At 39.0% G+C, this 15,192-nt stretch overlaps 1 protein-coding gene across 3 annotated transcripts in view; it reads right to left on the reverse strand.

The window, feature by feature from the left end:
- Positions 1-2,344: 2,344 nt before the first annotated feature.
- Positions 2,345-15,192, reverse strand: part of dhrs13l1 (dehydrogenase/reductase (SDR family) member 13 like 1) — an 18,044-nt gene continuing 5,196 nt past the window's right edge. The window contains exons 1-5 of one of the 3 annotated variants that reach the window (XM_073821135.1): positions 4,780-5,184; positions 3,986-4,104; positions 3,663-3,786; positions 3,071-3,397; positions 2,345-2,619 (exon numbers count right to left, since the gene is read on the reverse strand). In XM_073821135.1, coding sequence (XP_073677236.1) covers positions 2,357-2,619; positions 3,071-3,397; positions 3,663-3,786; positions 3,986-4,104; positions 4,780-4,903 — 957 coding nt within the window. In that variant the 5' untranslated portion in view covers positions 4,904-5,184 and the 3' untranslated portion in view covers positions 2,345-2,356. Of the gene's footprint in view, positions 2,620-3,070; positions 3,398-3,662; positions 3,787-3,985; positions 4,105-4,779; positions 5,185-15,192 lie in introns of those variants that run through there. The other 2 variants (XM_073821134.1, XM_073821133.1) reach the window with 2 other exon arrangements.

Genomic DNA, 15,192 nt, shown 5'->3' on the forward strand with positions numbered 1-15,192 from the left:
TTTAACTGTTCAGCACAAAAAAAAGGGACTCACAAAAAACTATCCCTAAACAAACAAACAAACAAACAAAAAAACAGCTGTGGATCATTCAGGTAACAACACAGTATTAAGAATCAAGAGGATGTAAACTTTTGAACGGGGTCATTTTTATGTAAACGTCTTTTATGTGAAATATCTTATTCTAGTCAGTACAAAAAAAAAAACATTTTGGTAAAACATTTTGCAGATCCTGAAAGTATGTAAACTTTTGACCTCAACTGTAGTTATTTATAAATGTTAGCGTACACTTTTAATCAAAAACATTTTACAATTTAGGAATAAAATGGATCTGTTTTTAAATTTTAATATGGAAATAGTCGAGAGAGTTGGGCATCAAAGAAGAAAGGACATTTATTTTATGTCTTTCACCTGTGAGCATTAAAAGTCAGGGTTTATATGCTTTTGATACATAAATATATATGTTTAAAAATTTGTAATTAAAAGCAGACAAAAAGCAGGTCTGCATAAAGGGCTGTGCCGATTCCATTTTGACTGATTCTTGGTTATTTAGAACACTTTTCTCCAGTGTGTGTAGTTATAGTTTAAGTGTAGCTCATTGTTCATGGATGACTGATGGATGTAGGGTGTGCATGTTTTCCGTCAATCCAAGTTCCTTGAGAATCCAGAAAAACCACCAAGTCACTGTTGACATTTGATCTGAATGTTGTGAGTGGGCGTTCAGATCAGTTTGGTATGTTATCTTTATGCTCACTGTAAGCAGCTCATCTGATATTTGTTCCTGTTCACATTGATTGCCCTTTGTTAAAGGTTTTAATGACTGCACAGGTAGAATTTTGCTTTCACAGTCTTGCCATCAGTGGTTATTTGCCTGAAACAGTCTGCCAGGTTTAGTTTTGCTAGTTGAGCTGTTCATGATTTCTATTCCTTGGATGTTTATATATCTAACAAGTTAGTTGGAATAATTCAGATCTGTCATGGAACTAGTAGACTAAACCACTTTTTGTTGCTAAACGGTTCATCTTACATGTCTGATCTTGTTCTCTTGCCAGTCAAGATTAAAAAAAGTTTGCTTAGTACTTGTTTTTGAGCTTGGACAATGAGACAGTCAAAGGGTGCATTTTTTGTTTTGACATGAAATTGTACTAAACACTAAATTATTATTATTATTTTTTTAATTATTACAAATGCACTTGCATAAACCATTTGAGGGGTGTCTGAAAGGCACGTCTCTCTTAACAAATTGCAAGTTTAATACACTGACAAATAACTTATTTTTCTTTATTTACTTTGACCAAATACAGTACAAAGAACATCAGTTTACATAGTGTATGGCTGCCTTCAAGCGAGCCTGGGAAACCCATTCTTCTGAGTCTGGTGTTTATCATCGAGTTCAAAAGTCAAGTTTTGGAAGTAAATTAAGTTTTTAATATTAGATACATTTTAAAGCATCATATGTGCTGAAAAACTACATTTCCCATGATGCTGTAAAGAGAATTACAGCATCACTAAATCAAATGATGTAATCAATTCGCTCTCAATGTGTGCCTGTGCGTAAAAATACATATATGAATAGCTTTATCCATTTTTAATTTAATTATGTTATGTAAAATATCTATTCAATTATTTATGCAAGGGATCACAACTAAATATGAAGTTGTGAAGTTAAGTGATTAACACCACTGGTTACAAACTTGCTTTCCACTCGCTGATCTCTCTATATATACATTAAAGATACATAGCCTAATATTAGCTATCTACTATATATTATAGAGCAGTGTTTCCACCACATTTCAAGTGGACAAATTCAAATCACAATGCTGCAAGTTGTATCATGTAGAATTTCAAGTTTCCTGTTTTTAAGTATGACTTTGTGTGCTATGACATTTTTTGACTCCATAATACTGTATACCAAAGGGGAAAAAAATACCAAAATCAACATCATGCCGTACTTTACTCAGCTGTGTGTGTGTGTGTGTGTGTGTGTGTGTGTGTGTGTGTGTGTGTGTGTGTGTGTGTGTGTGTGTGTGTGTGTGTGTGTGTGTGTGTGTGTGTGTGTGTGTGTACCTGGTATTCATCACGTTGTGGGGACCAAATGTCCCCACAAGGATAGGAATACCAGTAGATTTTGACCTTGTGGGGACATTTCTCAGGTCCCCATGAGGAAACAGGCTAATAAATCATGCACAATGAGTTTTTTTGAGTAAGTAAAAGTATGCACAATCTCCTGTGAGGGCTAGGTTTAGGTGTAGGGTAGGTGTAGGGCGATAGAAAGTACGGTTTGTACAGTATAAAAACCATTACGCCTATGGAATGTCCCCATAAAACATGTAAACCCAACGTGTGTGTGTGTGTGTGTTCAAGCCATGCCACACAACTTTTCACTAACGTCCCACAGTTTTTTGGCGATTCCATCATCTCTGGCTTCGGGCTTGACTTGCACCAGCTGACAGTCAGAAAAGTATCGTCCGCTCAGGTGCTCGATGTTCTCTTGTAGTGCGCAATACAGAGTCGTCTGAGCCCCGGACACCGGGTCAGTCGCCCAGAACTTGTTAACAATGCCCTTGATAATGCGTGTGTGCCATTCATTGATGTCACGGGCCAGCTCTGATCTTACTGACCCTGAAACAGATCAAACATGGAAAACAAACCGCAAGAGGGTGAGAAGTGGATTTTTTTGTTGTTGTTTTCTTGGATCCCTGCTGTTCTCATGGTTTTTTCTCATCTTTTGAAAGGTCTTAAAAAGTCCCTCCATGAATTAAATTGAAGCAGGAAGTCATGGCCTAAAATGCTTTCCAGTGCAATATCTAAACATCCTTAAATCAAGATCCATTTACTGGAGATGCAAACTGTAGATATGCAGTCTCGTTTCTTTAAATTAAACCACAAAAAAAAGTCAGTTAAGATTTTTCTTTCTGATAGATTTCATAAGTTTCGTTTTTATCATAAATTCACTCCATTGACATTTGCATGTAGAGAACATACTGATGTATACCCTTGAATTTATTCCTTAGATTTTCATCAGTTGGCCTTGAAAAGGACTTGCTGTAAATTTGGCGAATTGATCACTAACCTGGATGGAGACTGTAGCATGTGACATTGGTTCCCTCGAGTCTCTTGGCCAGTTCATGGGTGAAGAGCACATTACAGAGCTTGCTGTGGGTGTAGGCCCTGAATAAATCAGCGTCGGATGATCCCAGAGCGAGCTTCTTGTGTGTATTGATGCAGTCGAAATCAATAGTGCCCAGATCATGACCACAAGACGACACATTGACCACCCTGCTTGGTGCACACTCCTTTAGACGCTCCAACAGAAGATTGGTCAACAGGAATGGACCGATATGATTGACACCGAGGATCATCCCGAGGCCATCTTCAGTGCGTCCTGGAGTGGCCAATGCTGAGCAACACAACAAACACATGTTGTTAATTCCTGATGCAAAGCTGAACTTTCAGCAGCTTTTCTCAGCATGCTTTGTGGATACTAGAATTCTAGAGTATTGATGCTGAGAATTCAGCTTTGCATCTCAAGAATAAATTATATGTTAAAATATATTCAATATAAATATATTGCTTTTTAAAAACATTACAAAGCTTAGTTATTTCAAGTGTTTGACAGGTAGTGTATGTTTATTGAAGTTTTAACCTTAAGTTTGCTTTTTTACCTGCATTGTTGATGAGCAGGTCCAGTCTTGGCTCGGCCTTCAGGAAGGTTTCGGCAAAAGATCGGATAGATTTCTGACTTGCGAGATCCAGTTGCATGAAGACCACAGCATCATTCCCAGTTTCCTGTAAGGGAAATATCAGTTTTATCAGTTACTATGTTTGTGCAATAGATAAAGCGTGAAGTTGTAGCTTAATAATTAGTGAACTGGGACAAAGGTATTTTTCATATCTTGTAGTCGAGACTTTGTTATTACAAACACACAGACCTCTAGAAATATTCTCTGTGACAACTACCTTTAGTGTTCCCAGAGATGTCACTCACCATCTTGATTTCTTGTACTGCTTCTTCTCCTCTCTGTTTGCTGCGGCAGGCTAGAATCACTCTGGCTCCTCTCATGGCTAGCTGTGCGGCAGTCGCCTTCCCAATGCCAGTGTTGCCACCTGTCAGACACAACAGATAAAATATGTATTCTTTGGACAGGTACAGAGTCAGAGCTTCATGTAAAGTAACTTTATTTAGAACAGTGATTCTTAACATTTTGAAACCAAAGCACCCATCATCCACATCGATACTCAATGTGTAACTAGAAAAATCTATATTGATTATAAAACCGCATTGTACAATTTCATTAATATACATGACTTTTCTAGGTCTGTAGGTCACACTTCATTAAAAGTTAAAACAAGTTTGCTAAGGGCTTAGTAGGTTTGGTTGCTTTTATTTATTTATTTTTACCTAAAACTATAACTGATAACCCTATTTAATTTAGAAGACAAGACGATGTGGAAACACCTCAAGTTCTGTGACTTTATTGGACAGAAAGATCATATATGATGTTTAATATCACAAAAACATTAAATTAAATATAAAACGACAGCAATTTAATAAGCTATTGTTGTCTCTTCAGATTTTTAACCTAGACAAAAATGACTCTTACAAAAGAGATCTCATAAGTGTTTCTTTAAAACTGTTTCCTGTCATATTTGCCATATTGTTAGTCATATTGTATTTTTAATTTCTTCTAAGGAATTTTAGGAGAAACATCTAAGTAGTTGAGCTCTGAAAAACAACCTTTGAGAAATCTTGCACAGTACTTGTAAACAAAAGTCACCTACCTGTTACAATCACCGTTTTCCCATATAGTTTGGCAGTGCCAGTGAAGGTCTTCCTATGAACAAAAATCCTATGACCAATGTAATATGCAACCAATAAAGCCACAATAAATAAAAAGAAAATCATTTTTGCGGTTGTATGCGCAGCAGTCAGAAGTCTTAGCCTGATCTGAGTTGAGTGTCGACCCTATATACAGAAGCTGAATGAACAGTGCAGATCTGTAAATGCTGCCTGAAAGTGTGGAATGTGGGTGTGAAATAACAACGTCCAGATGATAAAGGACGTTTACTCTCAGCCTTTACAACACAGTGAGTCACTTTTGTTAGGTTAGAGAGCTAAAGTCACTGCTGCATGATAAAGTGTAATGTTCTTGTGTTTGTAAATGATCCTGTGCCTCAGGATGTTCCTCAACTTTTCTCCAGTCCATTTCTCATGTTCAGAACATGTTATGACTGACTTTGCAAATGCAAATGCCTACAACTTGTGTTTTTTTTTTTTTCAAAGGATCATAAAACTATTGTCAGTATTCTGTGTACAGCTACTTTTATTAATATACTTTTGTGTTTGATAAAGCCTTAAATTTGTTAAAAAAATATGAATAATTTCGTCTAGCACTGTCAGTGAACTCATCAAAAGCAGAAAGCTTGTCTCAGTGTGTTTATTTTTTGCGCTAACAGTCTATTTTCCATTTATTCTCATAGTGACTTTGCATTTTTCAGAAACACTTAAGACAACTTCCATAAATCAAACCACTAATGAGTTCACTTTGTTGTTTGGCTACCCTATTACTAAGTTTTCAGCTGTATACGGTGCTGTTATTATTAGAAAGGGTACGTACCGCCATATACCCTCTATGGCCAGAAAAAAAAAACATTTAAAAAAAAGCTATGAATTGATTTGCATTTTAATGAGTGAAATTTTGTTGCCCTATCAATCAGCAAGATTTCTGGCTCCCAGCTGTCTTGCTCCTAATCTTAGTTTGTTACCTGTATAAAAGACATCTGTCCACAGACGCAATCAATCAGATTCCAAACTCTCCACCATGGCCAAGACCAAAGAGCTGTCCAAGGATGTCAGGGATAATATTGTAGACTTACACAAGGCTGGAATGGGCTACAAGACCATCACCAAGCAGCTTGATAAGAAGGTGACAACAGTTGGTGTAATTATTCGGAAATGGAAGAAACACAAAATCACTGTCAGCATTCCTCGGTCTGGGGCTCCATGCAAGATCTCACCTCGGGGAGGTATCAGCCCAGAACTATATGAGAGAATCTTGTCAGGACTGAAATCCTGCAGTGCCTGCAAGGTCCCCCTGCTCAATAAAGCACATGTACAGGCCCGTCTGAAGTTTTCCAGTGAACATCTGAATGATTCAAAGGAGAACTGGGTGAAAGTGTTTTGGTCAGATGAGACCAAAATCAAGCTTTTTGGCATCAGCTCAACTCGCCATGTTTGGAGGAGTAATGCTGCCTATGACCGATGATGGATGGGGACATGTTTTGCCAGGGCTTTGAAGCCAGCCAGGGCATTAAAAATGGGTCGTGGATGGGTATCCCAGCATGACAATGACTCAAAACCTACAGCCAAGGCAACAAAGGAGTGGCTTGAAAAGCACATTAAGGTCCTGGAGTGGCCTAGCCAGTCTCCAGATCTTGATCTTACAGAAAATCTGTGAAGGGAGCTAAAGGTTTGAGTTGCCGAACGTCAGCCTCGAAACCTAAATGACTTGGATAGAATCTGCTAAGAGGAGTGGGATGAAATCTTTCCTGAAATGTGTGCAAACCTGGTGGCCAACTACAAGAAACATCTGACCTCTGTCATTGCCAACAAGTACTAATTGGCCTTTTTCACACTTCCGGGTTCTGTGTTTCCGGCGTTCGGCAACGCAGGGTAAAGTTACTTCCGGTATCTATAGAGCAGAGAGTAAGAATGGCGGCGTCTAAGATTAAGTGTTGCTGTAGCGTCCCTCAGTGCACAAATTCTAAACAAAAACAACCATATTTGAGTTTTCATGGGTTTCCTTTAAACGAAGACCAAAAAAGGGAATGGGTTGTTGCTATCAGACGGGATGAAGGCTCTACATTTGTAATTCGGAGAGGTAGCACGTATGTCTGTAGTCAGCATTTTACTGCTGCCGATTACGTTCCAGGAAGTTCGCGGCTGAAAGTTGGTGTCCTTTCCAGTCGTTTTCCATGGAACGATTTTCATGTACCCCCTCAAAGGCTGTCAGCATTTGAGAGAACTGCCGTTCGACTCGGCATGGATGTACGTGTTCAGGAGCAGCCGGCGGTCTTAGAAGATGCACCCAATGAATCTGTGCAAGTTGAGGAACATGATTACGCGGCACACCCACCTGCCGGTAAGCACTTATGTTAACGTTTGCTTATTGGTGATTCTATAATTGCAGGTACATTGTGTCATTTTTTTCAGCTTTATCAAATAGTTATGTTATTAATAATTTTAATTATTGGCTACTCGTTGTCATTAATCACAGGATGTAAAAGGCCATAACAATATTTTTTTCTGTAAATAGTGTCCTATGTAGCTGAAAATCGTATTTGCTTCTTGAATTGACTGTTATGTGTGTGTCTCTGTCTGTGTATAACTGTCAATAATGTTACATACTATCAACATTCTCACTCTACTGATGGTAACATTATTGAGACAAATTCAAACAACTAGAAATCATGATTTTCAATAATAAAATAAGCAATTATATATCACACAGTTACAAGTTAATAGCAGAAAAAAATTTTGGACACCAAATGTATCTGCAATTATAGAACCACCCTTATGTCTTTGGTGCTAACAGTGCGATATGAAAAAAATAGCATGATTAGTTTCTAACTTTATTTTATTTTATTTTTTCATTTTATAGGTGCATTAGATGAGGCTCTGCAGTACATTGAACAGCTGGAGGCGAGGCTGCAGAAAATGTCACTGGAGAAACAAACGACAGTGAACAGATTTTGTGTTTCTGATCAAACAATCAGATATTACACAAAGTTTCCCTCACAAGAAGTTTTCCAGGTGTTCTGGGAGTCTATTTGTTTTATCTGTTATCTCGTTTGTTGTCTTATTGTGTCCATTGTCCTATTGTGCTTTTGTGGTGTTATTTATTGTTATTGTATCTTGTGCAGCACTTTGGAAACCTTGTGTTTGTTTAAATTGTGCTATATAAATAAAATTGGATTGGATTGGATTGGATTTGTCCATCTGCCAGCAATCTGGTGTACTGGACCAAGGCACAGAGGATGGGGCATGAAGCATTCCCAAGTCCTAGCCCTGCACGGAAGATCCAGCTCATAGATGAACTGTTCATCTACTGCTGTCGGGTAGCTGCTGGACTGAGGGAACAAGTAATTGCTGACATTTTCGGGGTAAGCGTGGCCACGGTGAGCAGGACCATTATAACCTGGGCTAATTACTTGTTCTTTGTGTTGGGTTCAGTACCCATTTGGATGTCCAGGCAACAAATAGGCTCCTCCATGCCAGAGAACTACCATTTGTTTAGTCCAAACCTGCGAGTCATCCTGGATTGCACAGAAATCCGCTGTGAAAGCCCTACATCACTGACACTCCACTCTGAGATCTTCTCCAATTACAAGAGCACTACCACATTCAAAGGTCTGGTTGGGGTAGCTCCATGTGGTGCAGTGACTTTCATCTCCCAGCTCACCGGTTCAATCTCTGACAAAGAAATAACCAAGAAGTCTGGCATTTTGGACCTGCTTGAGCCTGGAGATGTGGTCATGGCAGACAAGGGGTTCACCATTGAAGATATGCTCTCCAGTGTTGGCGCTAGACTGAGCATTCCACCTTTCAAATTTGCCAAGCAGTTCAGCAAACAGGACTGTGAAAAAACACACAATTGCACGCCTCAGAATTCTGGTGGAAAGGGTGATTCGAAGGGTCAAGGAAAACCACATCTGGGATTCTGTTGTGCCACTTACCTTGTCAGGAAGCATTAATCAGATCTGGCATAATTGCTGTTTTATGGTTAATTATCAGGGACCCATGTTTCTTGAGCAGTGAATGTATATATTAGATTTTTTAGAATGATTGTGATTATTACAATAGTAGTGTTTTAGTTATAACTTTTAGTTTTTTGGAATAAACATTTTTATTACTTGTTCAGTTAGTTGCAGTGCATACCTTTAATACTTAACATCATTAAATGTTTATTTATTTTTGAAAAAAAAAATGTTTTACTTTGTATTGTAAAGTAAAAGTTGATCTAATGTATATTGAAATTATTTATACTAAAGTTCCCGAAAATAATTTGACAGACACAATGAAAAATTTAACAATGAAATGTCTTTTTTAATAATTCATATAAAAATAAAAATGTGTCAAAACTCAGTTCTGGTGTTCATTGTTATTTCACACACTGTATTAAATGTAAATATATACAATAAGTAAACATGTATGCTTATCATATATATTACAGAAGATCTAATATAAAATATAATGTATAATGTAATATGTCCATGTTATGTACATATTTACATCTAAATAAAAGCAAGTACTACATATTTAATATTATAATTTGTGTTACAAAAGATTACTACAAAATATGCTACATACTACTTAACTACATAACATATACTTACTATTAATGTAAGAATAAATCAAATCAATATTATCTTACTACACTATATGACTATAACTGTCCGTTTATACCATTGAAAGATAGACATCCATGTAAACATTATAATAGTACATGTCTAGCTTGTCTTTCATTGATGCTATGAAGACATCATCTCGCCAGGTCCTCTGTACTGTGAAATCTGATTTTGTGTCAGTCACAAAGTCACACCAATGTAGACCAGTAACTGCAAGCTGACCTTGGACTTACCAGTAGTACTTGTGGGTCTCTTTGAGTTTGGCTTGTCCTTTTTGAATTTTTATAAATGGAACCTGAGCAATGTTGTCAGCAGATGTGCTTTTTACCTCTACTAGTCCAAATTGGAATGTTTCAGATGGATCATGCACTCGTCCATCTGGACTAGCTCCCAGATGTGGTGCTTCTGGGTTGATAATAAAGCCACATGGTAGGACACTAACACTGGTTGTCTCAGAATATTTTTTCAAAATATCTGGCTCAAGTTCAAGGCCACGTTTCATAGCACTTGTCTGCCTTGTGCCCTTAATGATTCTTGCTGCCAATGACTGACTAGCTGAATCCCCAACCACGTGACAAACCTCCCGGAACCTGCTTGCAGTAACCCTTGATTTCCGGATTTGTCCCCAAGCAGTACATTTTGACTGTAGTCTTGTGGCCTTTTCAATCTGGCAAGCTGAACTGTGAGTAACCTTTAGACTCCAGATGAAGTGCTTGATGGTGTGTAGGCACAAATTTAAAATTACAGCCAAACTGACAACCAAGCACAGGTAGTGGGGGGAAATTAATATCAGGAACAACTGCAGCTATAGGGGGACATTGGTATGAAAGTGGACTGCCACGAGGTACAGGACCGAATTGTGAGGGGACCAACTATACTTTTGACATGCCCTCTAGTATGTGCGCCAGCAAAGGCTTGGGATTCATCTGACTCAGTTTGGTACCAGATGCCAAGACTTCAGGATCTGGAAGGGGACCTAAAGAGATTAACACAAATTATCAGTCATGAACACATTAAAATGTAGCTGTGTACACACAGAAGGGCTGCACAATATCCCGCATGCGATATCCAATGTGCATCTTGTCAGTAAAGCTGGTTCTGTAATCAGTACTATATCTCCATCACCTGATTACAGAACCGGCTTTACTGACAAGACGTGCATTGGATATTGCATGCGAGATATCGTTCAGCCCTAACACACAAACAGACACACACAGACAGACAGACAGACAGGCACGCACGCACACAGACACACACACACACACACACACACACACACACACACACACACACACACACAGGCACACAGACACACACACACAGACAGACAGACACACACACACACACAGACAGACAGACATGCGATATCCAATGTGCATCTTGTCAGTAAAGCTGGTTCTGTAATCAGTACTATATCTCCATCACCTGATTACAGAACCAGCTTTACTGACAAGATACATATTGGATATTGCATGTGAAATATCATTCAGCCCTAACACACAGACACAGAGAAAGACAGAGTGTTGTGAGTTACCTGTGTAAGCCTTGTATAGGGTAGACTTGATTCCAGTCTTCCCAACTGATTTTGGTTTCAGGACATGAAGTTCCTTCACTGCCTCTGGATGGACTCCCTTAGTACCAAACAAACAAATGCAGTGTTAAAATAAACATTAATAGTTATCAATTGTTTATTGTTACTTAAAGGTTGTATCAGCGATTTCTAGCCTGAAACATAAAGTGTCAAATTCAGCTGAGCTTTCATCACGATCCGCTCGCTGCCTGCCCCATAAATTGTCTGTGAAAAAAACGCGTCTCTCTGGTCAGCCTAGGGTCCGAGATATGCCAAAAAAACAATCGGCACTACCAACCTTTCAACAGATAAACAAACAGTGTTCCAACCAATCAGCGTCAGGGGTTTGGTGTTGCTTTCGCTCCGCCTCCCTCACATCCCTGCACCAGTAGGAAAGTCCACAACACCAAACCCCTGACGCTGATTGATTTAGTGCCGATTGTTTTTTTGGCATATCTCGGACCCTAGGCTGACCAGAGAGACGCGTTTTTTTCACAGACAATTTATGGGGCAGGCAGCGAGCGGATCGTGAAGAAAGGTCAGCTGAAATTGACACTTTATGTTTTAGGCTAGAAATCGCTGATACAACCTTTAATCTGCACTCTTGTTCATTATTAGTCTATAATGCTTTAATGTTTACACATACTTTCTTAGAGTTAATAGTGTTCTTAACAATTGCAGAAAAAAAAAACATGCCTGTGTTCTTGGACGATGCCATCTCTGTGGCTCACTTGTGCAGGCCAGTGGTGGTGGGACGGTTTGTAAATTAAGCTGCACATAGTGGGCCGTCTGATACAAAAGTGCTGTCAGATGGTTTCACAATCCTTTACCAGCTGCACATATATGTAGAAACACTAACGACCTCTTCCGATTCCAATGCCATCTGTTTGAGAAGACAATTGTTTAGCTAATGAATTGTAATTCTATGTTATCAGCTACATTAAGTGCCGTTAAGGGAAAGCTGCAAACAGCAGCAAAAGCAAGAAATATATATATAGTCTGCAACCGCAGATTTAAGAGAATAGTTGCGACAGGTGAAATTGAAAGACAGGGAAATTAAAATCTGAAACCACAGATTGGAGTAACTTTATATCAGAACAATAATAGCTGATCTAATGAACTCATAAGCCAACAGGCACATTAATTACATGTAACCTCAAGTGTGTGGGGCTCCTCATTTTTCCTCATAGAACGATAACACCTAGCTCTCACTACCACCTTCCGATCAACAACATTGGAGACTGAACACATACGAAACGGTTAGCATTCATACTGTTGCAAGTGCTAGCGCCAACTAGTTGTCAACTTACCTTGATAATTGTGTATAAACTCCTCAACAAAGAATTTATAGCCCTTGCTCAGCCTTGCCTCTTTAGTTGTTGAATGCCGTCCAACTATTCTTTCAACATCCTCGAACCTGAGTCGCGGTAGTGTCGAGAGAGAAGCAGCGAAATAACGCTCCATGTTATGGAAACGCCGTAGTTTCAGCTGTGGCGGAAATAACTTTACCCTGCGTGACGTAGTTTCCGGTTGCGCGTGAAAAAGGCTTATTCATGTTTTAAGAAAGGGTTCAAATACTTATTTCACTCATAAAATTGCAAATCAATTTATAACTTTTTTAAAATAGTTTTTTTTTTCTGGATTTTTCGTTGTTCAAATAAACCTACCATTAAAAATATACACTGATCATTTCTTTGTCAGTGGGCAAACATACAAAATCAGCAGGGGATCAAATCATTTTTTCCTCACTGTATTACCCTACCGAGGGAACTTAAATGCGTTCTCCGTGGTTGCAATGGGGAATGCTTTCAGCATGACTGGTGTCTCAAGCAAACATCTAAACACAACAATAACATTGGCCAGCGAAATTATGTCACTACCAAAAAAGTTGTAGCAGAAAAACTCACCCTTTTTCTAGAGAAACACGAGTTATTTGACAAATTCCAGTCTGGTTTTCGCAAAAAACATTCCACAGAAACGGCGTTACTTAAAGTTTCAAACGATATTATGATGTCAGCTGACTCTAAAAAATATTCAGTGCTGGTCTTATTGGACCTCTCATCAGCTTTTGACACAATTGATCATAATATTATGATTAATAGACTTCGTGATCTGTTTGGTATGTTGGGATCAGTTTTAAAATGGTTTTCATCCTACCTGTCTGGTAGAAGTTTTAGTGTTAATATGAATCAGATTATGTCTGAAACTGCAGAGTTGTCGTGTGGGGTACCTCAGGGTTCTGTCTTGGGTCCTATCTTGTTCCTCTTGTATATATTTCCTCTCGGTCAGGTTATTAGTTAGTTTAGCGACATATCTTACCACCTATATGCGGATGATATCCAACTGTATTGTTCCTTTAAGGAAACTGAGTTGTCTAAATTGTCTTCTTTAGTTAACTGTCTGACCAGTATTAAACAGTGGTTATGTGAGAACTTTTTGCTTCTGAATTCTGACAAAACAGAAACACTAATCATCGCCCCTGAAAGTAAAATCCCAAAGATTATACAATATATTGGTGACTTAGGCTCGTCTGTCCAACCGAGCCGCAGGAGCTTAGGTGTTGTCTTCGAGTCAGCTATGTCATTGGAGCTTCATTCTAAACAATTAGTTAGAAACTGCTTTTTTCAACCGAGGAACATTTCCAAATTAAGATCATTTGTGACCAAAGGTGAGTTAGAGATGATTATTCATGCGTTCATCTCCTCACGTTTAGACTACTGTAACAGTCTTTTTACGTGTTTGAGTAAAAAGGAGCTTCATCGTCTCCAGGCTGTTCAGAACTTTGCTGCAAGGCTTTTAACTCACGTTAAGAAAAGAGAACACATCACACCTGTTTTAGCATCACTTCACTGGTTACCAGTTCAGTATAGAATTCATTTTAAAATCCTGGTTCTTACCTTTAGAGCCTTGCATGGCCAAGTCCCTACCTACATCACTGACCTGATACAGCTTCACATTCCTACCCGGAGTCTCAGGTCTTTAGATCAGATGCTATTAGTTGTTCCCCACACTCATTTTAAAACTAGAGGGGACCAGGCATTTCAGGCAGTCGCTCCCAGGCTGTGGAATGCTTTGCCTCTTGTTCTACGTTGCGCGAACTCAGTTGATTCTTTTAAAAAAGAATTGAAGAATTTGCTCTTCAAGCAGGCTTTTGGTTAGTCGAGGGGTTTTTATGGTTGTTTGTTGTGTTTGCTGTTTGTATTTTGTGGGATGTATTTAAATTGTTCTTGTATTACATTTTACTGTGAAGCACTTTGTGATGTCTATCTGTGAAAAGTGCTATATAAATAAATTTTACTTGCTTACTTACTACCATTGTAACCGCAATCTAAAAGGGTGCTAAAAGAACATGCCATCCTTTACAGGGACTGTTATGTATTCCAGTAAGAATTTGGTTCTTTATGTTTCCTCCTTGCCATCCAAACCCCTTCAGAATACAAGGGGTTTGAATCTGCCATTGGCAGATCTATGGCGGCTGTGGTGGTGATGAAGAGGTTGGTGAATGACCACCATCGTGTACAGTGCTTTAGCCTGATGAACCTGCTGCAACACCATGGCATGCAAAGCAGAGGTAGCCTCAGAAGCACTGCCAGTTAGAATAGACCAGTACTTACAAGCCTGGAAATGAAGACGTGGTTTGCCCCGCCAGGTGACAGCAGTATTTGGACACGATTGCATCACAATCAACTGCTCCACCGAGGGGATCTCCGTATAGTAGAGAGCTTGAGACTTGGCTTAAAAAGGTGGACAAATCAGGTCTTCCAGGGAGGTTTAAAGCTGGATTTAACTGCATTATATCCTGCTCTAAATCCTGTGGCCCTTGCTAGTGTACAAAGTGCCCATAACATCTATTGAAGGAGAGAAAAGAGAGAAAGATCAACAGCTATTTGCAAAGGTGGCTTGGTCTACCAAGCATTCAAAGTTCATGGTGTCAATTACAAAGGAAGTATGGCAGAAAAATCATTAGAAGTGATCTTGTTAAACGGCTAAAGATCCCAACCAGAGTAACATCAACACAGCTTCATCCAGATATAATCATTGTCTCAGACTCCACCAAGCAACTTGGGATCTTGCTGGAGCTCATTGTGCCTTGGGAGGAGGTGGGCTGCAGAGGATTAGCAGGGCAATCATTCTAGGTATGACAGAGGACGCAAAAAGAAAGGTGATTAGATCTGCAACTGATGCCTCAGAGAAAACCACTAGGTGGCTTTAGATTA

Source organism: Garra rufa, chromosome 16, assembly GCF_049309525.1.
Source record: "Garra rufa chromosome 16, GarRuf1.0, whole genome shotgun sequence".
NCBI lineage: Eukaryota > Metazoa > Chordata > Actinopteri > Cypriniformes > Cyprinidae > Garra > Garra rufa.